Raw genomic sequence first — 27180 nt, forward strand, 5'->3', positions numbered from 1 at the left:
GGGCCGCAAAGCGCGGGCGGGGCGGCACGTGTGAGGCGGGTGGCAGGGCTGACGGTGAGTGGTGGCGGTGGGGTGGGGGGTTTCTCACGGAGCACCCCCACCTCTCGGCCCTTCGCGCCCGCATGCGGCCTCTCGGGCGCTGTCACTGTGCCTGGTGGGGGGATGCCTGGGGAGCGGGGCCGGGGCCGCGGCCTCGCCTAGCTGAGCCTCTGTGCCGATTGGCCTGTGGGCGATCTGTTCTGGTCCACCTAGGGATGGGCGACCGCCGCTGAGAAGGGTTTGGCTCCGTCAAGCCCATTAACCTGTGTTCAGGGAAGCACAGGCTGTCGTTTCCTCGTGTCGTGAGCAAGGGAGCCACGGTGGTCCGGTAATGCTGTGTCTTTCTCTGTTTGCAGTGTTGCCACAATGGAAGCCAAGGGTAAGGAGAAGTTTGTTGGGAAGAGTGGAAAAGCATCTCGTGGAAAAGTGCAACATGGGAAAAGGAAATTTAAAAAAGGTAATAAGGCAAAGGTTCCTTAATAGGAATTCTGGCTGAGAGATTATTGTTGTGCTTAGGCATGCTTGGACTTCATTTTTTATCTTGGTAGGTTTATGTCATGAAATTGTGAGCTTTGTAGACAGGTGAAGACCAGTGAATGTTGTCTACATGGACTACAGTAAGGCTTTTGACAGTGTCTCCTATGTGATCCTTGCAGAGGTGCTGATGAATTGTGGACTGGATGAGCAGATGATGAGATATATTGAAAACTGGCTGAATGGCTGGGCCCAGAGAGTGGTAATCAGTGGCAGAAGGTTGGAGGCTGGTAACAAGCAGTGTACCCTAGGAGTCAATACTGGCTGTAGTCGTTCAGCAGCTTCATTGCTGATCTGCATGTTGCGGCACAGCATGCCCTCAGCAAGTTCGCTGATGACACAGAATTGGGAGAAGTGGTTGATACACCAGAGGCTGTGCAGCCCTTCAGACGGACCTCAACAGGCTGCAGAAATGGGCTGACAGGAACCTCATGAAGTTCAACAAGAAGTGCAAAGTGCTGCGCCTGGTGGGGAGAACAACTCCGTGCATTAGTACATGCTGGGGGAGAGCAGCTTTGCAGAAAAGGTCAGAAACAGCTGGGAAACATGAGCCAGCAATGTACCCTTGTGGCAAAGGTGGCTATTTGGATCCTGAGCTGTGTTAGCAGGAATGCTCTCAACAGGTTGAGGGAGATGATCCTTGCCCTTTCCTCAACACTGGTGAGGCCCCACCTAGGGTGCTGTGTCCAGCTCTGGGCTCCCCAGTACGAGCAAGACACGGATGTACCAGAGAGAGCCCAGCAAAGGGGCATGAACGTGACAAAGGGTCTGGAGTATCTCTTCCATGAGGAAAGGCTGAGAGAGCTGGGACAGTTCAGCATGGCGAAGGGAAGGCTCAGGGAGGATCTTGTCAATATATACAAATACGTGAAGGGAGGGTACAAAGACAGAGCCAGGCTGTTTTCAGTGGTGCCAGTGCCAGGACCAGAGGCAGTGGGCACAAACTGAAACACAGGAGGTTCCCTGTGAGCATCAGGAAAGACTTCTTTATTGTGAGGGTGACCAAGTACTGGCCCAGGTTTTCCAGGGAGATGTTGGAGTCTGCAACCTTGGAGATAGTCACAAGCCACCCGAACGTGTTCCTGGGCAACCAGCTTTGGGTGTTCCTGCGTGAGCAGGAGCAGAGGACCAGATGACATCCAGATGTCCCTTTGAACCTCAGTCATTCAAAACTCATTCAAAACTATACTAACTGTATGATCAAATAACCTGGAAAAAGTGGAGATGAAATGCCTTAAATAGATTGCATTGCAAGCCCTTCAGCTCTATTTGATTGATACTCTTTTAATATAATATATATACTCTTTTAATTAAAAATTTGAAGTTGATGGCTTTTTGATTCTAGACTTTTATTTCCCACATTAAGAAGAAGTTTATTTGAGAGTTGAAACTAGAGTGTGTGAAGCGCTGTGAGTTAGGATTAAGAAGATACCTCTTAGTGTTTGCTGTCTTCTTATGATGTCAAAACAGCTCAGACCATACTGTGAAGACATGATTTGGAGATTAGTGACTTTGATGTCACTGGTGGTAAAATTCTTAATTTAGAATAATCCTTTTTATAGCTGGGCTATTACACTGTTGCCCAGAAAATTAAGGTAAAACTTCTGCAGGGAAAACTGGGACACCCAGGAACTGCAATAAAAACACTGGCTTTGAGAAACGTGTAAGAGTTACTGTTATATATATAGTTGTTATTAAAAGGTAGTTTAATTCTTGTTACAGTAATAATTTGTTATTTGAAACAACATTAGCTCTAGGATAACATTTTAATTTCTGTTTTGTTGGTTAATAGATTCAGGTCCTGCAAAGAAACTTCTTAACAAAGGAGATGAGGAGGGAAAGCCTAAATCCATTTCCAAGAAATTTGTGAAAGGACAGTTAAGACCTGGAAGAGGGAGCGTCAAACAATTCAAGAATAAACAGCAATCAGAAAAGCTTGCAAAGAAGAGGAAGCTCCAGGATAGTGAAGAGGGAGGTGAGCAGCTTTTTAAGCCTGGATAGCAATGGGAACTAGGTTTTGGGAACATTGTTCATCTAGGTCTTCCTGTTTTCCTCTACCTTGTGATCACCTTTCCACATTGGCTGAATGATTCCAAGTTTGCTTCATGTTTAGTCTTTGCTGTGGAAAAATTTACTTCACCTGAGTCCAAATTTATAAGAATCAACAGTTACAAATTTTCTTGGAAGTCAAAAGTAAAAATTCAGTAGGAAATTTAAATAATTGATATGCCATAATAAAGCTATGATTATTTTAATGACAGGATTAAGTGGCTAGCTTGAAACTGGCTGTTTTCATACAAACTTGGAAAATACAGAGTTTTTCATAGACAGTTTTAGGAATTTAATCCTTTGTTCTAAAAGTACTAGCTGTAACATTTGGAACACGTAAATTAATGAAACAAAGTTGATTATCCTTTATATTGTTTTTTTCTGTTGCCCTAACTACCTAGATATCTGTTTTTGAAAAAAAAAAAAAGCCAAAACTAAAAATACAAAAAACAAACAACAACAAAAAACACCCAAGCAAAAAAAAATCGTAACAAGTCATCATCTGTGTTAGCACTGCTTTTTACATTTTACAGCTTATCATAGAATGAATGGTTAGAGTTGGAAGGGACTTCCAAATGGAAGGATCATCTAGTTCCAACCCTCTGCCATGGGCAGGGACACCTCCCACTAGAGCAGGTTGCTCAAAGCTCCATCCATCCTGGTCTTGAACACCTCCAGGGATGGGGCATCCACAACTTCTTTGGGCAACCTGTTAACAGAGAGAGCCTAAATAAACTGGTTTATACAGAGGCTAAATAAATGTCTGGTTTTATCACTGTTGAAATGGATTTCTTTTTTAAGTTCGTTTCTGGTACATGAGAGCTTCATATTCCGTCCTCTGCTATGAGCAAAGCTCTGCTGCGACAATTAAACAGCACTGTAGAATGAGAAGTGGAATCTTACATACGGCAATCTGAAGTTCTGCAGAAAAATCTTAGTTGTTTGAAGTACAGAAGAAGGTGTTGAGTATTTTATTGTTGCTCTTGCTGCATGTTTGTAGAGTGGCTTTGCATGGAGTATACACTAGCTGTCTGAAAGCTTAATAGCAACAGAATGTTCGTATTAAGCTGCTTTAAATATATAAATATATTTTGTAATGAATAAATGTATTTATTTTTGTCTTCAGGATCAGATTCTAAGAAGCTGAAATGGAATGACTTCAAAAAGAAAAGAAAGGAGTTAAAGCTAACTAGACAACATAATGATAAAAGTAATTACAACATAATTGTAAAATCAAAGCAAATATGGGAAACTGTGAGAAGGTAATAATGATTTTTTTTTTTTCTTTCAAACTATTTCCACAGTGCAACATGGGTGAATAACATTACATGCAATTCTTAGATGATTCAAGCAGAGTGTGGTGACCCATGGTGCTAGAAATGTCTGAATTGAGCTCGTGTTTTAGGCTGAAATTTGTGAGTAAATGCTTAGGGAGTTGTCTTATCTTTTGAACCCTGAAGCACAGAGCATGTACTAATTCAGCCTGATATTGCAGTGGGATCACTGCATGAGTTTTTTTGTGAAGGTTATTATACTTTCTCTGGGAATATATGAGTCTAGAAGTGGGGCCCCACATCAGAAGGAGGAGTTAATTTTACTTGGTCTAAGTGTCTGTGCTTTGGCTGTTAGATGCTTACAGGTCTTTGGATCTGTAAATAACTCTGGCTGCAGATTTGAGTTTATGTTCCTTTTAGTAGTACTGTTACTCAGAAAATAACTCTGAAGTGTGGAAATCCGGTTTGGTTTCTAGGAACTGAAACTGCTTAATTACATCTATATACAGGTTTAATGAATGACAATGTAAATTTGAGCTAACTTAATTTTATTTTGTACTGTCTTGCTGCTTAATTTGTAGATATAAGTGAAACATCATACAAAAAAATTGCTTCCTCAATTCAGATTGTTTTACTTTTTTTTTTGTTTGTAGGAAGAAATGCACTAAGGAGACACGAGAAAAGCTAATGAATGAACTGCAGAAGCTTCTTCATGGAAAAATTAAAAGTGTAAGAAAAACTAATGCCATAGTGCACAAATTCACAAAAGCTTCTTTAAAGAATGGTGAAATATAAACGAACTTTTAATAACATAGTCCTAACCTGTTCTTCCAAAACCTACAGGGAATTTTTCTCAAGCTGCAAGTAAAAAAGAACTAAAACGCAGTTGAGAGACTGCATTTGGCACCTGGATTTCAGGACAGTAGTCCTGGAATGCTTTGTCTATCAGTTGGCTATTATGAGGCTGTCTTGTTTTGCCAAGCAGCTTCAGTCCAGTGAAATTCTTTGTTAACTGAAGTTCAAAAACAGCCACTCCCAGAGTTTTCATTAATTACAATTGTTGCTTTACAACTTTGTTTTAGAGAAGTTAATGTCCTGATACTTAACTATGCTGAACAGTCTTGGTGCTTGGTTCTTGATATGTATAAAACTGCAGTGAAATACATGTTGGATTTTAAAGTGATGGTATTCCATGCTGAAGCGGAACTGTATTGTTACACTCACTCTGAAATTACAAAGAACATAAGAGAAAACGAGATAGCGTTTCCTGGTTCTCTTCCAGTATTAAAACCATGATGCATGTCCTGAATTGTCAACAATTGCAAGTATTGTCTATATTTTGTTCAACAGAGTACTTACAAAGCAGTAAAAAACCTTAAAGCTTAATTTGTTAAAACAAGTAACTACTTTTATAGTTGGCATTACATGCTACATGTGGTATAAAACTATGCCAGAGAGCAAGTACATTAAAATAAATTTGGTGCATAATACTATTTGAACAGCCTAGGATAATGAAATGTCTCTGTCCTGTAGCTGGCGTTTGCACATGATTCAACTCGAGTGATCCAGTGCTTTATTCAGTATGGTAACGAGAAGCAAAGGCAAGAGACATTTGAAGAATTGAAAGGTACTTTCTTCCCATTCACATTTTACCTATATGCTTCTGTATTGTTAGGATGCATTAAACCAAGCCATATTATTTTCCTCTTCAATATTTTTAACTTTCTGTTGAAATGATGCATCTTTCTTAGTGAGCTCTTAAAACTTCTTTAAATAATGACTTTTTGTTTGGTAGATTTAGTGTTGTTAAAAATTAAACCAGCTGAATGTTTTTCCCTTCTTCTAGATAGCCTAGTAGAGTTGAGCAAATCAAAATATTCCAGAAATATTGTGAAGAAGTTTCTTATGTATGGGTGAGTATGAAGTGCATTTACTTAGCTGTGTTGCATCATTTCATTTCCAGTATGAATACTGCTATGAATACTGCTCTTAATCTATAGTGCATCAGTCATGAATAAAAAAATATGTCCCTGGAAACATATTTATAATACTGACGAGACAGGAGAGTGTCTGGTATTGCTAACAGCAGTTTTCCTTTTGTAAAAAGTGAAGCTAAAGCTGTACACATCAAGGAAAACATGCCAAAAAAAGCTGAAATATATACTCAAAGTTGATCTTTGCCTTACACAAAAAAATGGCTTTTTAACATTTTCTCTGTTTAGTGCTTTGGGAAGGCATCCTTTATTCTGTAGAATGTATCCACTGGATTCTTTTCTTTCCCTCAAAAGGCCTTACGATTTCTCCAGGTTCCTGGCTTTCTTGCCATATTTTCATAAATGCCGTAAGGCTGATCCAGATTTTCTGGTTTCTGTGCTAAAACTTACTGCCTAAATGTGCTTCTGAAAATAAAACTATTGATAGGTCAGCTTATCCTAAAGTTTTAACTCTTCCTATCTGTCTTCCCCTGTGAAACAGGACAAAGCCACAAGTTGCAGAAATAATAAAAAGTTTCAAAGGCCATGTGAAAAAAATGCTCCGTCATGCCGAAGCATCTGCTGTAGTAGAATACGCATATAATGACAAAGCCATTCTGGAACAGAGGAATATGCTGACAGAAGAACTATATGGGAACACTTTCCAGGTTTACAAGGTGATGTTTCAATACTTTGTATCTAAGGTGTTTAGCATCCAAGGTATTGTATTAGTAATACCTTGCCTATCTTACCTACTATTTCTTTGATTAAGTTCCTTTCTGTCAGCTGTCCAAACTTAGTCTAGTTTAGCGTGTTTAAATGTTACAATTACTTGCACATTTCTATCCTAGATTAAATTGTTGTGATTTTTCAGTTTGAACTATGTAAAATATATTATATTGATGTATGAGCTTGCTCTGCTTACCAAAAACAGTCTAATATCATATGGTTGCATTTATCATAGTGTCATAGAGTCTAGCATGAAGTGGTCATCCTAGCTGAGATAAGATATAGGCTTCGTTCCACAGTAATGCTCTAGGTGGCTTTTGTGTCAAAACTACCTTATGCCTTGTGAGACCTAAGTGTGGGCATGATGGTGCCTATTTCTGTTTACAGTGTGCCATTTAGGCTTAGTTTTTGGCTTTGTTTTCTTTTCCCATGGACACTGGAGGACTTGAGTCCAAGCTCTCTTGAAACCATTTGGATGTAGATCCTCATCAGGCAATGGGAACCTTTTTAAAAAGTACAACCTCCTTTCTTTTGGCTTCTGTTTCTTTCTTGGTGATTTGGAAAGTTGGTTTCCATTAGAGGCACAAATAGTTTTATTTTCTACAAAGTACAAAGCTGTTCTATGCAGTTATTAACTACACTAGAGTGTCTTTTGCACCCCAGTGTAAAACACAGCACAACTTTCTTGACCCAAGGTTTCTATTAAAATTGTGTAATAAGAAATTAACAGCTCACTTCTGAATTGTATTGCTGTTTTTTCTTTATGGGTTATTATAAAATTTAGTAGAGAATTTTGCAGCACTGTAATAGAAAGGCATGTTTTCTGTGTTTGTGGGCTGTAATTTCTACTGGGTGTAAAACATCGTGTGAAATCAAGTGCAATGCTAGCTTCCATCGTTCTAGCATTCTTGGCATGAACACTTCAAGTAGTCTTACACTGTGGTGCCAACCTGAGACTCAACAGTATGTGGGCTTATAAGACATTATGGTGTAATCCTTAACAAGACATGGAGTTTCTTGGAGTTTTGAAATGTGTGGTGGTTCACTTTTCTCCCTCCTGCCTCCAACTCTCCACCTGCTTTCCCACCCGGCAAGGATGGTTAGAAATACATTTCTTCTAATTTTCTATCTAGTCAGACTGTTCTTCTAATAACAGATTCTTTTACAAGAGTTACCAGTGTAATTGTTTAGATGAGATACCAGCAAGTATTTCTGTATTTTAGGTATATGGTATATATTCCTCCTCTCTGCTGTTCTTCAACTGGAATTTCCTAGGCCTTGGTTAACTTCTCAGTTCGTTGACTTGTTGCTGTGTTTCCCCCTGACATGCATACTGTCAAGCAGGTTTTCTTCTAGCTCAGGAATCTCTTAACACAATGCCAATTTTGTGTGTTTTACCTTGTATCTGACAGTCTCATGAAGAGCTGACCATAATTGACAAAAAGCAGTTGAAACCATAAAAGTAGCTTTGGTTTGCTAGTAATAAATATTCAGTTTGTAGAAACTTATGTATACAATTTCTGACATTCTCAAAGTAGATAAGCTTTTTATTTTAAAAATTGTAAAAACTGTTAGTTTTGTAAAATAATTCATTTTGTTTGTGATATTGTTCATGAATTTTGATTGAAAAGTATAATTTTCTATTAATTCCCAATACTTACTGGAACGATTAAACCTGTGTGCATTTATTTCAGACACCAATTGTCCCAACGCTGGATAAAGTGTTAGAAGCTCAACCTGAAAAGAGAGAGGCCATCTTGGATGAAATGAAACAGATTCTTACACCAATGGCACAAAAGTAAGGACAAAAATTGATTTTTAAGGTGTGACAATCTATCATGAACCGTTTTTTCTGTCATACAGACAGTGATATTGATACTCTTTTAAGCTATAACTTTGTTGTGTTGTACCAAAGTGTCTTAATGAATATCTTATCTAAGTTTTGAACTGCACTTCTATAAACTGTCCCCTGCTATAAACTAAAGTGGCCCCAGTCAAATAATTGGTAGAAATCCCACAGTCTGGTGTGTCTCCATAACACATTATTGAATAAGCTTCTCCAGTGGTCTTTAGGAAAAAATATTTTGCTAGGTTTTAGAATTCCTAAGTTTCGGTAGAATTTTCCACATACTGTAAACGCTAAACATCTAATCCAGAATGACTATGTGTTTTCTGCCACACTGCCTAACGTTTTGTTTTTTCTTAAACTAGAAATGAAGTATTGCTAGCTTACGTTAAAACCACTGCTTGTGGGACAATTTTGCTTATTTTTCTCTTCCCAAATACAGAGAGGCTGTGATAAAGCACTCACTGGTACATAAAGTATTTTTGGACTTTTTCACTCACGCTCTTCCAAAACAAAGATCCGTAAGTATGTTTTTGGGTTTTTGTCATCTTTTGCCTTTCAGTGGAATGTTTTAATCTTGTTGTGGAAGTGTTGTAAGGTAACTAGACAAAAATACACATCTTACATTTATAGTTTTACACATCTGGCGATTCTAGATAGATTGTTGAGGAATAGTGTTGAATGGGCATTTACAGTCACAGTGAACTTTCACACTAAAGCAATAGAGTTTGTGATTTTTGAATAAAAAAAAAAACCAAACAAAAAAACCAAAACAAAAAAAACCCGAACAACCGACAACCCAATGAACGATTTTGACGTTTTCTCTCTCCATGCTAAATGGGCCTCGATAGCTGGAGAGTAATTAAAGCCAGGGACGCTGCTTCCACTAGTTTTTAGTTTAGTTTCGTAAGCACTTCTAGCCATTGTGTCCAAAAAAGCTCTTGACCAAAATACAGTCAGATTGGGCCTGTCTGTGAGCAGCCAAAACTTTGTCTTCTGCCTCCTCCTGAACCAAACATATGGCTTGTATCGCTATGTCTATATTAAATTCCAGTTTTAAGATTACCCCAGCCATTCTTGCAAAAACTGGGCCTAAATCCATCAACGTGATGTGACATTGTATAAGATGGTATCCTGCTTGGCTCCACCTGTCTTCAAGCTGTGTCCATCAGCCTCACCCTGGATCTGCGGTTCAGCACCACCTCACTCCAGGCCAGGTGGAGCCTTCAAGACTTGCTGTCTCTTACCTACTTCTGCTGGACTGGACTCCTGAGCTCTTCTTTAGTACTGTTAATAAACCCAAAGCTAAGAGGAGTAAGGTGGACTATTTATGGCCTATTCTGAGTCCAGGTCTTACCTAATTAAAGGTTCCTGTGCATGGTTTTGTGCTTTGTCAGAGAATGTGTCTGGATTCACAGTGTTGTGTGAATTGGGGGACTAAGAGCATATCTATTCCTTCTTGCTTGGCTTTTTGTGTAGACGTAGTAGCATATGGATATTCTCTTTGGGGTTTGGAAACCTCTTCTGTAGATCCGTTTCTGCCTGTGCATACAGCTAGTGACACCAATCCTGTTGTGACTGAGCAGTTTCTAAATAAATAGTAAAATGCTTTGAACCTTCGATGAGGGAGCAAGAAGGTGGTAGGAATAGAAAGGGAGATAGGTTGGACCTTCACGTCAAAGAAATTTATCAGATAATAACAGAAGTATTATCTAGAAATCTGGGAGGGGTTTGGTTTGGTTTTTCTTTTTTGGCTGATGGTGTTATTTGTCGGATGGCTTCAGAACCTCATTCCTTTCATATGAAGGCTAACTTTTGGCTCAATCTTATGTCTGATTTATTACATCACCTGGTGCTTAAATGATCTTTTACTTCGTCTTGCTTTCTGGCTAATACCCTGTATGTATAAATAAATTGCATCACCTTCAAAGATTTTCTTCCTAAATGAACGGTTGTCTTTGTCTCCGCTAATTTTGGTCTCAGTTCAGAGCACGCTTCTTTCAATTGTCTGTAATAGGACAACTGACAAGCTTCAAAACAGGTCTGATTTCATAGGATGAATATGATGAATATATGAATAGTTTTGAAGGGAGAAAGCTTATGTCATTTACAGTCTTTTGAAGTCCTTTTGAGGCCATTTTTCATAGGTCAGGGCAATAAGATTGGTTCTTTAGAGCCAGTGATGCTGTCTGTGGAGTTGTGGGTGTACAAAAAAATCCATTCATGCCCTCGCCCACCCACCTTGAGATTCCTCAGGCCTTTTCTTTCTCCTTTTTACTTTGTCACGTTTTGTTCCCCAGGAAATGATAGAAGCTATCAGAGAGGCTGTCATCTACCTGGCACACACTCATGATGGAGCCCGAGTAGCGATGCACTGTTTATGGCATGGTACTCCCAAGGTATCGTTTGGTTTCTGTCTACCCAGTCCTCTTTAATAATAGTCTAGTCTCAGACTATGAGTATGATTTCTCACTTGGGTCCTTCTGCCAGCACGCATTTTGATGCAGTTAAGTATTTGAGAGCAAGGTTAAAAAGTGACCCCATGTCACCAATTTGCAAATATAAGCAGTAGTTTTTTGTGAATCAAATGCTTTCATTAGAACTTTTATAGTGGGAGCATCTCCTTTTATTTTTAGCAGAGTTCTTGGAGATGACATGTAAAGATTATAAATTTTAAGATTATTGGCCATTCATTCATCCTGTAGATTTCTTAATGCAGGTGAAATTAGCAGCAGGGAGAGACAGTAAAGAAGTGGAGTGATGGTTGACTTTGAAATGCCAAGACTTAGAAAATGTTATAGGAACTGTGGCTTAGTTTCTTCTGCTGATACAGTATCCTAAAATACTTTAGGTGTAACGTACACCACCATCTCTTGGAAATACTGTAATGCCTCCTATCTTTGTATTATAAAAAAACCCCACAGACAAACCCAGACAACTTATGAAAATAGTCTGATTGTTAAAGACTGTAGAAAAAAATATTAATTTGCCAGGACCTAGGCCTAGTAATGCATCTAAAGAAGACTAAGCAGTTATTTCAAGAGCCAAAAGTACAAACACTGATGAAACTTTCTGCCAAAAAAATCTTGCTAGTAAAGGCGTTTTGCAGCAGGCTAGAGTCCTTGCTTCTTTAAAGTTTCAGGTCCTGTTGAGTATTTCTTTCCAAATGAGCAGTTCAAGTGCATTCGTTTTTTGTAAGTCATGAACAAGATATAGGTGAACATATGTAGTGGTCTGGGTTTTGGTGGGTTTTTTGGTTTTGTTTTTGTTTTTTTTCAAGTTGCCCATTTTGGCATCTCTGATTTGTGTGCTGGACTTGTAAACATATCACAAACCTCCTTGGGTCAAGTCTTTCACAGTTCAGGTTTAAGTCTTCACACTGCTTCCAGGTGTTGACTAATAGTACAAATGTAAGACTTTAGTAAGCAAATTGAAGGTTATCTTTTGAAGGTGTAAATAACAATTTAGTTATTCAGAATCACTGGCATTATAGGCTCATTCAGGTTTCTTGTTTCCTTTTGGATAGGACAGAAAGGTCATCGTGAAAACTATGAAGACATATATTGAAAAAATAGCAACGGTGAGTGTTCATTTACCATTTGTTTCATAGTCTTTGAAATACAAGTGATTTGATAGAAGCTAATTTGAGTTTGCTTTGGTACTGGAAACAACTATGAGATCTTAATAAAACTAGGTTTAAGATAGCGGTGATGTACTAGATAATATGAAATATATTGAACTTTGTGGAATATTTAGAGATATATTGAGAAGCTTCATTGTGGGCACTACATGTAGTACTATCCATTAAAGTAGCTGAGTTATATGTCCTACATTTTTTTTCTATGTCTTTTCTTTTTTTGAGCCCAGCTTTATATTGCGTCTTCATATGGCTCAGCTCGTTGGTCAATTCTCCTTGGTTGGGAGTAAAATAACATGTATAGAGAAGAGGAACAAAAATTAAGATGTGTTGGGGATGTCACTGAAAAGGCCATTTGAATGTGCATATTTCTTATAAGGTGCTCAATAACTTTTTAAATCAGGAAGCTTCAAAATGAATTAACACTGAAATGACATACAGTGGGAAAAGCCTGTATTTAATTTTTTTCTGAGCAACATGTATGTTTGGAGACTGCAGCACCAACAGAATAACAGTTGCAACAGGATAACATAGTACTTGGCAAAACTGGAACTGTGGAGAAAAGTCTTTTAAACTTCTTCCCTTCCTGGTTGCTGTATTGTTCTGTTCACTAATAGTTGATGTGGTCTCAATCAGTGGTCTCTGAACTTTTTTGATCACACAATCCTGAGCATGCATCCCCAATATATGTGTAATTGTGTATAAATTATGTGCATCCACTCTTGTACTAGTATACATTATAAAACACACAGAAAATATAAATTTTAAAGGGATGAGATAAATTTATGTAAATTTTTTATGTACATTTATTAATGGTACAAAAAATAGTTTCTTCCTGCACCACAGTGGATAGTCTTGCGCATCCCACTTTCAGTGTCACTGGTATGAGTAGTGTTTTTCTCTGTAATTTTCTAGTACCAGAATGAGTTGTTAAAAATATTAAAAAATATTTTAAGATATATATTATATAGAAATATGAGACAGTGGGTAAATAATAGCTAAAACAACACTGGAGCACTGAAGGTCTGGCTTCACTTTGATGTAGAGTCTTACGGACATACAAGTGAATTGGATTGTGTGCTTTTGAGTATGCTAGAGATTTGTTTTCCAACAATGGAGTAGAGACTATATGGCTCATGGCGGAGACATGATCTCCAAAAATAATAGTATGTGATTTATCTCAGTTTTAAGCAAATCCACCATAGAAATAAAGTCTGTATATGATGTTCCTACAAAGCAAATCCTATGGTTTCGCATGATAATTAAACAATAGGATTAGGTTAATAGCTTGGATGTGATAAAGCAGTATATGAATTTACAATGGCAGATCAACTTAATCTACCTTTGTTCTAACAACGTGCTTCTCTTAACAAGCTTTGCTTTCAGAAGGAGCCTAAATGTTGGGCTTCTCTCATTCTATGACAGTAGACAGGATTTGCTGCGGTTCATATTGTGTCATGTTTGAGATAAACTCTCAGAAATGTTGATTCTAAGTCAATTAGTATATTCATAGACTTGACTGCATGTGGTGTCTGATGTCTCATCTTTGCAGGGTGAATTTTCTCATCTGGTCTTGCTGGCAGCATTTGATTGCATTGATGACACTAAACTTGTGAAACAGTTAATTATATCTGTAAGTAATCGAATTTTTCCTATAATAGCATACTACTGGCAGTGTGTTCATCAGTGTAGACGATGATGAGAGTGCAATCCATCCCCTTTTTTCAGACCATTTAATTTCTTTCCACCTTTTCTGTTTCATTATATTTGTGTATCATGATTATTTTTTTTTTTCATAGAAGACCTCTGCACTTTCATATGTTCTCTTTAGATATTTATTTGAATTAATTTTTAAGATAGATTCAGTGCTTGCTGCAAATTGCCCTTTTTGTACATGTTTATTCTGGCTAGTGGATGACTGGAATCTCTGTAATGTCAAGGTCTTTGTCCTAGAAGTTTGGGCTCTGCTGATATTTCAAGCGATTAAATTGGTGGAAAACTTTAGAATGAGGATGTCACCTTATCTGTTTTACAAGCAAACCTCAACAATGTCTTTACTGTGCAAATTTATTATTGTAAAAAAGGTACTTTAGCACATTCAGCTATTTTCTTTTGCAGAAGTAGCATCTCGGAAAGTGATACTTCAAGATAAACTAAAGTAAACTTTCAGGAACGTAGCAACAGGCCTGACTATAGTATATTGTGGCTTCAAACAAGAAGAAGTACTTGGAGACTTTTGGTTGGATGCTGAAACCATTAATTTGCATTAATTCTCAAAACTTGACATTTACTGTGTTGGTAGTTAAATGACAGCTAATATTCTGGATAAAATTCATCTAATATTTTTCTCTTGCTTCCAAAATGGATAAAGATAGACATCTGAAGCATGAGAGCACTCTAGGTGTTTTGCTTCACCTGCATGAAATTGCAGAATGAACAGTAAAGACAGTGTGATCTAGTCTGCATCTGCTTCCTTTTGGAATTTCCCATTTCCCCACCTTCCTTCCAAAAGTTACTTAGTAGGGTTTCATGAAATGGTTATACTTAAGATTATTTTTACATGCAAATTTTGTCACTTCTAAGATGTTTTAATATGTAAGTTACCAGGAAGTTATGTTTTCACACTGATAAAAGAGACTTCATAGTGCACAATTAATTTTCATGCAAGCAGGGTAACTAACGTTGATGTATAGGTTGTAATGTGCTTATAATAGTACTCATGCTATAGCTTTTAGGACTGACAGGTTGAGAGGCAGTGGCAGGTGGGTGAAGATGAGGCAGATTCTCCTCATATTCCTCTTCACATGTGGAATAAGTGGTGATGATGAGTCTTGCTTTAAAAAATATGAGCGGTTCTTTCTCTGAGCAGCTTTCCATAGGGGAGAATTGGGTTTTGTACCCTAGCATGGCAATTTAGCCCTAAGTCTGTTACTCTCCAATGGGTGTGGAGAGATGAAAGCATCCCAGTGTGGAAATGGCTTTTCTTTCTCATGTATATTAGCTGTAATCACAGCTGAGTTTTGTTTCCACAGCCCAGTCTGCAATCTATCAACTTCTGGGCAAGTTCCAAGCAAATAAACCCTGACAGATCAGAGCTGTCTTGGTACAAGATCATCGAGGCCTTCCTGTATTATATTACAAGCACTCTGCTTTCAGGAGGGCTTATTAGTTCAGATACTGTGTTTGGCTTTAGCTGAGCTTTCAAGGTGTCGTTCCTGCATCATCTGTGTTTTTCCACCATCTGAGATCAAAGATAATGGATTTTGGATTTTCTGTTTACTGTTTGGTCATCCTATCGCATCAATCTGGACAGAGGAGCAAAGGAGAATAAGGAGGAGTGCCCTTTACATACAGAGTCGGCCCATCTGGGTTTGTATGAGGTCAGGAACAGGGAAAGGGGGGGAAAAAAAAAAAAGCAGATAAGATCAAAACCAGCTTTTCAGATGGTGAATGAAAACGAGTAGCAGATGATCAGGTGGAAGCATCTAGAAATCAAGTATTGAAGCATGCTCTATAAAAGAATCCAACCTTTTAAATTGTTTTAAAGAGTAGGTAGACTTCTAAAACACCTTATACAGATTATCATTCTGTCCAAAGTAAAGTTTATCTTAAGAAATATAAAGAAAATGATACAGATTTGGGGGAGGAGAAAAAGCTGTGTTTGGGGAAGTCTTTTTTTTTTTTTTTTTTTTTTTAGTAGCATAAAACGGATCACTTATGTGAATTGGCAGAATTGCTGGGAATTTGTAAGTAAGGGAAGGTTTTAAGCTCTTTTAATCGTTCGAGGAAACTCTTTCCTTCTCATTATCTGTCAGCTCCATGGAGTCTTAATCCAGGACCAAATAATACATGTGCTTTATACCTTCATATGTGATTGGAGCTGTACATCGTGAGGTTGGCACGTGCCAGAATTCGGCCAAGTTTTAGCAGAAAATCCCTCTCTCTCATGAGGACTCCCAAGCAGGCAGTGCTAGGGAGATGTTACCAACAAGAGACAGCATGCCTGTATTGGTTAGAGGTTCTGCTGGTACTTTCTCGCAGTTCTGGCATGAAAGCAATCAAAATCTGTCATTCTAAATCAGTGGAGGAAGTACGCTTTTGGAAGATTTAAAGAAAAATGTGTTAATTATCTTTTAAACAAAGTGGCTCTGTTATAAGTTGATTTTGAAGTGCAGATTTTTGGTTTTACTTGCACTAGACAAAAAATTTTCTTTACCTGTTTTAAGTTTTGAAATATTTCAGCACCTTTGTCACCCGTTTTATTGATAAATGAACTTCACATACATCTGAATCTGAATGTACAGGCTGAGAAGACAGAATGTGGTTTTAGGGTTTGGTTTTTTTTCAGAAAAGATTTTTTTTTTCCCCATGCCTAGAGTGTAAAGGTTGCAGTAAAAGGTTTTATTCATAGTTACAGTGCTGCATCAAACTGATATTCCTCTCAGTTTACAATGTTTTAGCAATGTTTCTGAAATAAGAACATTGTCTTAGCATTTACTGCCAGCTTCCACCCACCTTTCTCTCTTTCTCTTCCCCTCAAAGACAACCAACCAGTCAACCAACCAAGTCAGCTTTATTCTGTTATTGAAACTTAATTTTTCTTGGTGAACGTTCTGTGATCAGTTAAAGTTTTACTTTTCCTTCCCATGGACTGTTATTGCTGTTCAGGTATTTACATACACTCCCTTAAAAGTCAGCATGGTGTCAGTGGTTACTCTTAGGTGATGTGGTAGGTCATCCTTTGTATGTCTGCTCTGGTAAGGTTATAACTTCTACTGAGGTGGTATTTGTACAGTGTGTAACATAGTAGAATATGTGTTGTACTTTGTACTTGCATGTATCAGTGAGAAAAAATCCTGTCCTTTTGTAGTATTTTCTAATCAGTGACACTGATACCTCTGACGAACGCATTTTAAACCTTTTTTTTTTTTTATTTCTTTTACTTCTCCCAACTTTTATTGATTACAGGGTTTTTTTTATTTAATTTCACTAGCAGATATACATTTTATTCATAGTATGTAGTTTTACTTTCTTAAGCTTTGTATTTGAAAGGTGATCGGTAATTACTGATGGCTCAAAACTATTATTTCATTAATGTTTTGTTGCTGTTTGTTTACTGTTACAGGAAATAAATGCTTCTTTGCCCAATATAATAAATAACAAATATGGAAAGAAAGTCTTGTTGTACTTGCTAAGTCCAAGAGACCCTGCACATTTTGTTCCAGAAATCATCACACTTCTACAACAGGGAGATGGAAATGCCTATAGGTAACTCAGATAGGAAGGTTGTTTTCCCCCAAATTCATGCAACTTTCTGTCATGATAGATATATTACAAAGAAAAGCTGAAATTAAATCAAAGTAATGTAAATGTATAAAAATAATACATAAGTATTATTAGATATGTTCATCTGTAGTCCTTATTATTGCATTTTTGGGTTAATGTTCGTATGTAAGGATTGGTGACCAGCAATTAATGGTTGTATGTAATGATTGGTGATCAACAGTTAATCCCCTTTGTAAGGGGCAAAAATTGTGATGTGTTCTTTGTTTAAACTTGTATATCAAATTGGCATAGCAGAAAATTTTCAATTTGCATTACTGGTGTTTTGAGTTGCATAAAAGTATGTCTCAAAATCTAGCAATAAAAATGGAAATTGTTAATTTGAATTCAGTCTCTGGTACTGACATTGATGCTTATAAGCTTTTGAAGAAGGAGCAGTTCTAGATGATTAGTGAACTGTTTAAGAAACACATCTCAGTAATTGAGATAACAGAATGAATATAAAATAAACAGAGGCTAAATTATTGTTAAGAAACTGATGTTTACTGGCAGTCAGCTTTAAACACTATACGCATTCTCACTCGTGTTCTTAAAATGTGTGTGCAACGTGGGTTTAATTGTATGTGAAGCAGAAGGAAGAATAATGCTTTATTTTGATCTTCCAATAATTTATAGCTGCCTTAAGTTATAGTTGTTGTTCTGAATTTCTTGTTGATGCACATACAGAGCAAGTCTTCTACAGTAACATGCTGTCTCTTTCATCAGTAAGAAGAATACCGAGCTTCGCCGCCGTGAACTCCTGGAAGCCATTTCCTCACCTTTGCTAGAATATTTGCAAGAACACACCCAAGAAGTAGTGGTAGACAAAGCTACCTTTGTCTTGGTTGCTGACATCTTAAGAACAGCTCTTGGTAACATCCAGCCTGCACTAGATGCAATTGCTAATTTAGCAGCAGAAGAGCTGGTTCCAGGCGGCCGTGATGGGCAGGTAATGTAGCAGAGGACAAGGTGCTGAGATCTTGCAAAGCATTTGCTTATTTTGTATTACTAAATGGAAGTCTGCTCAGTTTTTCCTTTACGTAAGACATTAACATACTGCCCTGACAGCACGCATACATTAGACCTGTTCCCGTGTGTCCTGACATTTTCCTTTCATTGTTTATTATTGTTGCATTTGGAGTGATGAAGGCTTGAACCAGCATTTCGTTTGAGTTGTAGGGCAAGGTACTGCATGATCTTGAATCTTCAGAACTGCTTTAAAGACTTTGGGGGGGGGTAGCTGACAATCATGTTGCGCAGAATCTCTTTAAAGGTTATCGCTATGTACTCAAGCAGTTAGTAAATTTTTATAATTCATGTGACTGTTTATACTGAGAATAATAGGGTCTCTTAGCTTTCAGGTATGCATATCTCCATGCAGGGAAAGCTCTTAGATAATGGCTGTTTGTTTTTACAGTAATAGATGTTTGTCTTTACATTACGACCTTCTCTTCAAAGTGTGCCCCTCCCCTATTTTTTTGAGTCAAGCTCAGTCAGATGTGCCTGTAGACTAGAAAATGCAAAATGCTGTGTACACTGTATTTAAGATAGATGCCCTCCAGATTTTTGTGGTTATGCTGAATTTGGTCTGCCTTTCCCTTTCTTTAAGATGGGTATTTTATAGAATTTTATGAGAACTGTTAATGTTTTCTGTGAACCATACTATAGTGAATTTTCAAGTCTATGAAAAATGTAGAAAGTCTGGAAGCTCTTGTAGAGGCAGCCAGACCAAGATAATTCTGCTTAGTAAGCATGAAGTCCTTGGGGAAGGGTGGATGAAATACTGGTTGGTATGGTTTAGATTACTGATTTATGGTTCAGATGGTGGAAAGGTGGTAAAAAATAAACTGGTCAGTTTAAATAAGTTTAGATACTTGCATCAAATTTGTTGATATTTGCATAGGTGGTGACTAAATGGATCAGTGTGATGTGGTGTCCAAGGGCAGAGCGGATACCTCAAGAAGGAATATTTGTGGACAGACATGTAACTGCATTTTGAAACATCATCATTAAATAATTTTGTTTTGTTTCGTTTTGTTTTGTTTTTTTCCCCTTAAAGCTTCACATTGCAGAGCATCCCGCAGGCCATCTAGTTTTGAAATGGTTAATAGAGCAAGATGAAAAAATGAGAGAGAGTGGAAAAGAAGGTATGTTGGAAATTCGGCTTTATTTGATCAAATTATGACTTCAGAGTAATGAGTTATCTGACCTAAAATAAGATTGCTGCATTTGTTTCTTTGAATATACTAATATACAGAAAATTTAACATATCCTCTAAGATTATTGTTTCCGTCTCTTTTGCTGCTGTGAGTTGTTGTATGAACAGAATGCCAAAGATATGTTTGCTTTTTCTGCAAAGCAAGTGCTGGTCTGTTTTGTTCCTCAGGGGTTTACTGTATATGTGGGACAGGGTTCATTTCTGTGCTTAAAATATCTTGATAGCTTCGCTGAATTACACAGCAATTTAAAAGATAATAATAGAAATTAAAGTCTTTCTAACAGAAAGACTTGTTTCATTAGTGCTTGTGAGCCAAACTCTGATCTTTACTGTGTTCATTAGTGCTGCTGGGTTAATGCTTTATAACTGTTACTACAATAATTCATGCACAAAAATAGGACATCTTTGCTATTCTATATCCCAGAAGGCAGAGATTGGGCACAGATGTTCTCATCTTAATTTAGCTTTTAAACTTATTTTATTACATAACTGTAAAATCTTGTTGTGTGAATCACCATATCCTAATAGAGATTACTTTTTCTCATACAAAAACCTCAAAAAATTAAAGGAGCTGGAGGTGGCATAATATAATTTGGAGGGAACTTACCTGTCTGTAGGGGGCTTTGTCCTTTGTAGAAATATCAGACCTTGTTGAAGTTGCGGGTTGTTTTTCTTCTTTCTTTTCTTCTTATTACATTCAGATATCCATTGTTCCCTTGAAAAATTAGAGTTAGTTTGGCTTTATTAAATGTTTCTGAAAGGAGGCTGTGCTGCCATTTCTCAAGGGAATGATTAAAAATGTGCAATGGGGAAGTTTTATATGAGTGTCTTTGAGACACTAGCCTGAGATGATGATAGTTATCTGGATTAATTTCTGCTGATGTTGTGCAATTCCCATTTTGAATACAAGCTGTTCCCTTTGGTTTCTTTGTTTTCCTCTTAAGAGTGTGCCATTCAGAATTGTTCCTCTGAGTTAATGGAATTGGCATTAAAAAACAACTACATTGTTATCACATAGGGAACAAGTTGAGTAAAAACTGACCTGTTATTCAGATGGAATTCTGATCTAAACTGACAGTGAAAAATAGCTCTGATGTTTGGAGGTTGGAGTATGTTGGGATTAGGTTTTTTGGGATTAGATTTCGGGTTGGAACATAGGAGGTTCCACTCGAATATGAGAAAGAATTTCTTCACGGTGAGGGTGACAGAGCCCTGGAACAGGCTGCCCAGAGAGGTTGTGGAGTCCCCTTCTTTGGAGATTTTCAAGACCCGCCTGGATGCAGTCCTGAGTAGCATTCTCTAAGCAATCCTGCTTCAGCAGGGGAGTTGGACTAGATGATCTATATGGTCCCTTCCAACTCTAAAAAAAAATTCAGTGAAATTCAGTTGTTTACTGGTAAATTTGCTCAACATACAAGTTGTAAGAGCACTTTTCCTGAAGTTCAGTTCTTCAAATTCAGCTGGGACAAATTTAGCCTAGGTTCTTTTTTTTGCATATGCCATTAGTGCAATCAATCTGCAAGTCACCTTAAGCTTTCAAAGTTAATGAAGAACTAGAGCCCTGTAGCATCAGTACAGCTGAAAGAAATAAGACTCCTCATGGTTTTCATGCACCAATAAAGGAATTAGCTCTGAAGTTGTAAGTAACTTCATCTGTGCAAATTCTGTTTCTTCAGTTGTAGTCAGATGCTTAAAACATAGCATTTTTCAGCAGAAGTGTGTATGTATTAGTACATTCATGTAATTATCTCTTGTGTTGGTTCTTACCAACACAAGTTGGTTGGTTTTGTTCTTTCTTTGAAATGGATGCCTTCTTTAAGACATGAATAGCTTTTGACGCCCTTTTAAAAAAGAAAGAGCAAGTTTGCCTGCTTTATACTAGTAAACGGTCACACAGCGCTGCTGTTGCCTAAATAATTTTAAGCAGTACTTGGAAGCAGTCAAACATCTATAAAGGTATTCATTGCATGGAATAGTCAATTATTTTGTGAGAGCAAAACTTTATGAATATTTTGTGGCTAAAAACTATTTGATTGAATCCCAACAGCAGAAAACTCCTGACAGGCTTTTTTTGTATAAAGATACTGTCTAATGTTTTTCTTCTCCCTACCCCTTTCCCACACTTTACAGTTTGCTTTGGAAGAACGTTAGTGGAACGAGTTGGTATTGAGAATATGAAGACCTGGGCAGAAGTAAATCGAGGTGCCATTATTCTTTGTTGGTATGTAAAGCACATTGCTATTTCTGATTAGGTTCAAGTATTTAATTTACTGAACAGCGAAGAAAACATCAGTCGAAATTTCTATCAGCAAAATGCCATTTTTTGCTCAATATGTACTGTCTTTCATGCCACTGGTAAGTCTGCGATGGAACGGGGTACTGGAAAAATTCAAACCAGAGTTTTCATAGGTTGTTTCTTGAGCTTAGGCTTTTGCAGTACTAGGAAGTAGCTCAATGTTGGAAAATCTTAAGATTAAAAATCAAATTTATTTTTGAATTGTGCCTACCATGTCTTGTTTTACAAGCACGAAGTTCTCAAAAGAGGTCTCCACAAATAGCTACATTAAAATAATTAACTTTGAAATACCTGTGACTGGTCACGGCATACAAGAATCCAGATATTGGGTTTTTTTCGTAGCTTACTGCTTTGTGTTGATGCCTTAATTATGGAGCGTAACGATGTCTCATGCTAAAGTAGAAAAGTATTTGCAATAGACCATACTAAATAAGAGACCGTGCAAAGGCTTATGATGAGCCAACTGGCTTACAACTTTGAAGCAGTGAACTGTGCAACTAGCGAGAACAAAAAGACCACACAGGAATCAGACTATCATTAACATTTTGTTTTATCAAATGTGAACAGCTGTGTTAATCATCGCTGTGTTCACTTTGTAACTACCTGTCAGTGTCAGGTCACAGGAACCCAAGGTTTTGTCTTCAGCCTGCAGTGTGTGGTCTGTGTTCTGGAATTGCTGGGTCAGCATTGCACTCCTGGCTCCTCATAAAGACTTGTACAGAGCCAAAATCAGCAAATAATTTAAACAACATGATTCTGAAAAATAAAAACCTCTTCTCCCTTTTTTCTGCCCTGCTTCTCCGTCTTCTAAAGTTAGTCCTTGCTGTTTGCATTCCATCTCTGCTTTTTATGACATTTAGAGTGACATTCATGCTGTTTTGCAAAGTGAATCAAAAACTGTTTTCACTAATAGGAGTTCTAATCTGAGTTTAATTCTAACTTGGTTTAGTCATTATCATTCAAAACAGTAGTGAGAAAAATTGGTAGTAGAAGAAAAGTTGCGATCCATTACAAAAACCTGTTTATGCAACATCATAATAGTCATATGGAACTGGCTGTTAAGATTGTTCTGCTGCTAAAATGATAACACTTTTTCTTTGCTTCTCATAACAAGCCTTTAGAATTCAATAAATGCTTCTAATGCCTTTAAGTTATCTGATCCTGTGCACAGATGTTCAGTAGAGATTTGTTACAAAGGCTTGTTCATTGACAGTGTATTAATGCTTGGACTTTTTCCTATAACTCAAGGATGAGATTAATTTAACATGTGGTGTTGCTGGTTTATGTACCATGCTATTTGGAGTGTCCAAATAAGGTTGCAAAGTAAATCAGTGGAATTTTTTCCATGTAAAACACTTTCATAATGGTTTGGCTATCACCATGACAGCAGTCTCTCTAGTAGGTTTGAAGACTTGCAGAAAAAACAGGAAATTAGTAATTGCTTGTTAGTAAAAACAAGCACAGGAGTAGTCTTTGAGGAATGTCAGTCTTGTCTCCCAGAGTCAGTTGAACGTTTTTCATCAATACTGAAACTCGTCAACAGGAAAGAGAGATAAAAGTATGGAGAGGAGTGTGTGTTTGTGTGCTGGAATTTTGTTTTTAGTTTTTTTTTTAAGTTTAATTAAATCTGAATCCTTTGTAGTTTGAACTTCTCTTGATGACTCTTTAGTCATGATGCCCTTTTGTTGAGGCAGCTGAGAACACACGAAATATAAACAGCTGCTTTTGTTCCATTTCACGTGACACCTGTTTACCTCAGTAACACATAGTAATTAATCTCATCTTTGTTTAACTGCGTGCATTGAAGTTGAAAGGTTACCTAAATCATACAGCAATGATAAATTTAATTTAGTCTGATATAGATAATAATTGCAATATTTTTTACATAAAATAACTTGAAAAAATATTCATATACTTCTTTTGTCTTAAAGAAGCTCAGATCCCTCAGACAGAGGTATTTTTCAGATGCTACCAGTTCTCCCTGAATTTATGATTAATTTTTTATTGTTGTTGGCTTTTGGAAGCCGTCTGTAACTTATATGCAGATCTGAAACTCAGAATTACCCAGTCAGTCCATTTGAAGATTTTTGGCTTTCTAGTCATTTAAGCTTGTTTGCCAGTTATGAGCAGTCTTTTAGTTTAATGATGGATTTTTTAGTTATCTGGTATCCTCTGGATCTTCTGTTTTCATTACCCTACTTGCTTTTAATTTGATTTTTATAAAAAGACTGAGGCCTTGGTCTGACCTAGTACAGGTGTGAGGAGTCCTAAGGTAATGAGAGGGCTCTTTGCAGACATTACAAGCCAACTTAGTATAAATAAAGCATTTTAAGTACTTGAATGTCATGGATGCTGTTCTGTTTATGTTTCTACATCTGACGCCTCCACAGTATTTTTTTTTAAATTGTCAAAGATGTGTTACATCAGGGTCAAAAATGGATAAAAACATACTTCACCAAATGACTTATTGATTTCCGTATGTCATTTCTGTAACCTGTAAAAGTTTTATTTTATATCAACAAAATACATAGGTGCCTGCTTACCAGATCTTAGAAGAACTTTCAAAGTAATAATTAAAAAAAACCCCACAATTCAAACTTATGTTGGTCTTTTGGCTGTATTATCAGACATGTAGATATTCTGTAATAAGAACATAGGGTCTTGAAATGTCTGTGGATACTGAGAGTTTGAAAGCAGTTTTATATGTATAGCTGTTGGCAGATGAAATTCACTTTTAGAAATAAATAAAATGCAGTCCAGAGGGGCTAGCTGCTTTGTATGCTTCTTGTCCCTGGTGGTGAACCATGTGAATCTCTCCGTGCTAAATACCAATGTGTCCAGCACGTCCTCTGTCAGTACTCTTGACTTTCTTGCTGTTTTCAGGGGTACATGACTCACAGGAAAGCTGAAAAAGTATCATCCCTCACCTTTGTTAATTCAGTTTTAAAGAAGGCTTCTTGATTAAATAGCGATGTCTTAGCTGAAAGTGTAAAAGAAATTGCTGCTAGAAGTATGTTAGTCATAATCATAGAAATCTTGGAATAAAGTAGCTGAGAATAGTGGTGTTGTCAGATGGGCGTCCCATGCTTTACTGCCTATAGGTTTGCCATCCTGCACAGGATTTGGAGTCCTAAGGAGACAAATTTAAATCTCACCTTAAGCTACATTAATTCCTTTTTCTGTCTGGTTCAGTTCAGCTTGCTATGTCTAATCCTTGTTTAAAAAGTAGACAAGAAACAACCTTTTAGGAATCTGCAAATTTGGAAGCCGTTTGGAAGAATCCAAGACTTGGAGTATAGATGACTTGCAGCATCATGCAGCCCACTTGGTACTGCTACGTGGGTGTTACAATGTGTTTCTATTAGTTTCTTTGTATGCCAGTGCCACTTGTAATTCTCTTCTGGGTTGCATACATTGGCTTGTAGAAGACATGAAGTTTTTTAGGCGCTCTTCACTCCTCATTTTGAAGTAGCAAATTAGGTGTGCCATTACCTCTAGTGCTTTTGTGTTATAATGCAAGAAAATTTCACTATTACCCAAAGGAAGAGGAGGAGGACAATCACTGCCTAGGTTGATCTGGACAGTACAGAAGCTTTTTCTTTCCTGGTAGTATTTTACAGCTTATGATGAATTTCCTTGTTTCTGGGGAAGAAAAGTTATCTGGGAAAGCTGTTTCGTTTTCCAAAAGTAATATCTGAAAAATAACAGAGCTAGTAAGTCTCTGTAGTCCGTGATAAACAAAGCATAGAAGTACAATAGTGAAAGTACTTGATGTGTATTAGAGGTACTTCACTGCATCCAGTTTTAGGACCCCCATTACAAGAAAGGTATCAACAACTGGAGTGAGTTCAATGGAGGGTCACCAGCATAGCCATGGGCTGGATCCCTTGGATTGGGAGAACATGCTGTGGGACTGGGGCTGGTTCAGCTGGGAGAGGGGATGGCTTTGGAGGCACTCAACATCATTGCCAGCACCAGAGGGGATGGAGGAGCGCTGGGCTGCTCACAGCAGCGCCTGTGCGGTGGGAGGCCGAGAGGCAGCAGCACCAGCTGAAACATGAGAGGTTCAGTCTGGAGATAAGGAGAAGCCTTTGCTGCATGAGGGCAGCCCAGGGGTGGGGACAGGGCCTAGGGAGGTTGGTCTGTCTCCTGCATTCTGGGATTTCAAGCCTGGACTGGGTGAAGCCCTGAGCAGCCTGGTCTGACGCAGTGTTTGAACCTGCTTTGAATAGGGATCTGCAGTTCCTTCTAGTCCGATTTGTCCTCTGTTGGTGGTGTTCTTGCTTGGTGTTTCATGCTGTCTGGAAAGTTTTATGTCTGTTTCTAATGGGAGGTGAAAAGGACAGTGTATATTCTTCCTAAATAGTTATTCCTTCCTTACATGGACAGCTTCTTTTCCTATGACCTACTTGCTGACCTTTTATGTCCTTGTTTTTTTTTCCTGTTTCTTGTAGCCTTCTCCGGAGTGCTGATCAAAAAGTGGCAAATACAGTCAAAAAAGGACTGAAAAAGCTTGTCCCAAAGTTAAAGCTGAATAAAAATGTAAAAGGAATAGAAGCATTACTGGAGAAATTGACTTCCTAGTGTACATGAAGCTAAAAAGACAATTTACATCAATGCAACCAACAGAGTTGGTAAGATTTTACACCATGGTTGTTTTAAGCAGCAGTGTCTGCGTTTGTAAATTAAATAATTTCTAAAACAACTCTTCTGTTGTACTCATTCTGTTGTGTGCAGTACATGGTTGTTCTCAGATACTGAAATACCAAGAAGATTTAAGAGCTAGTAGAAGTTTCTGAACATGTAATCAAGAAGTTAAATCTTTCCTGATAACTTGCACAAAAATGATTTGAGTCTTGTTAAAATTTGTGTGTATGTGGTCATAGTTACCATAGAAACAGAAGCATCTGTTCTGGAGATATTCTTATGTACTGGGTGAATACACTTGTTCTTAGTCCCCTTCCCTCCTGGTTTCCTCAAAAAAACAAAGAAGAAAAACAACTCAAGTCCCATTCTTACCCTGTGAAGGAGTGATGAAGGCTCTCATCCTTCAGGAACTAACAAGAATAGAATTAAAATAGTGTCAAAGAAGGTCCTGAAGGAGAGGCTGACTATTTCAATGGATCAGTTTTGTTTTGTTTTTGTTAAGTCTTCTGAAAAGTACAGACTTTTATGTTCTAATAAACCAGAAGGATTTGGGTCTGGTTTTTTTGGTGTCTTCCTTGTAATGGGGGGGAGGATGAATTTACTTATGCATGGTATC

General features: G+C 37.6%; 1 protein-coding gene across 1 annotated transcript; it reads left to right on the forward strand.

The window, feature by feature from the left end:
- Positions 1-27122, forward strand: PUM3 (pumilio RNA binding family member 3). The gene is made up of 18 exons (XM_074166005.1): positions 1-54; positions 396-496; positions 2366-2548; positions 3749-3884; positions 4550-4625; positions 5430-5523; positions 5743-5809; positions 6372-6546; positions 8293-8396; positions 8887-8965; positions 10745-10843; positions 11971-12024; positions 13634-13714; positions 17207-17349; positions 18130-18352; positions 19463-19550; positions 21752-21842; positions 26372-27122. The coding sequence occupies exons 2-18, from the start codon at positions 406-408 to the stop codon at positions 26499-26501; spliced, it is 1914 nt and encodes a 637-aa protein (XP_074022106.1). The 5' UTR covers positions 1-54; positions 396-405; the 3' UTR covers positions 26502-27122.
- The last annotated feature ends 58 nt before the right edge of the window (positions 27123-27180 follow it).

This window comes from Numenius arquata, chromosome Z (assembly GCF_964106895.1).
Source record: "Numenius arquata chromosome Z, bNumArq3.hap1.1, whole genome shotgun sequence".
Classification (NCBI taxonomy): domain Eukaryota; kingdom Metazoa; phylum Chordata; class Aves; order Charadriiformes; family Scolopacidae; genus Numenius; species Numenius arquata.

Excerpts from the sequence above, each read along its gene's own strand:
- PUM3 (XM_074166005.1), top strand. The coding sequence starts at position 406 with ATGGAAGCCAAGGGTAAGGAGAAGTTTGTTGGGAAGAGTGGAAAAGCA. Across the intron at positions 2,549-3,748 it reads CCAGGATAGTGAAGAGGGAG|GATCAGATTCTAAGAAGCTG; the intron begins GTGAGCAGCTTT and ends TTTTGTCTTCAG. Across the intron at positions 6,547-8,292 it reads ACACTTTCCAGGTTTACAAG|ACACCAATTGTCCCAACGCT; the intron begins GTGATGTTTCAA and ends CATTTATTTCAG.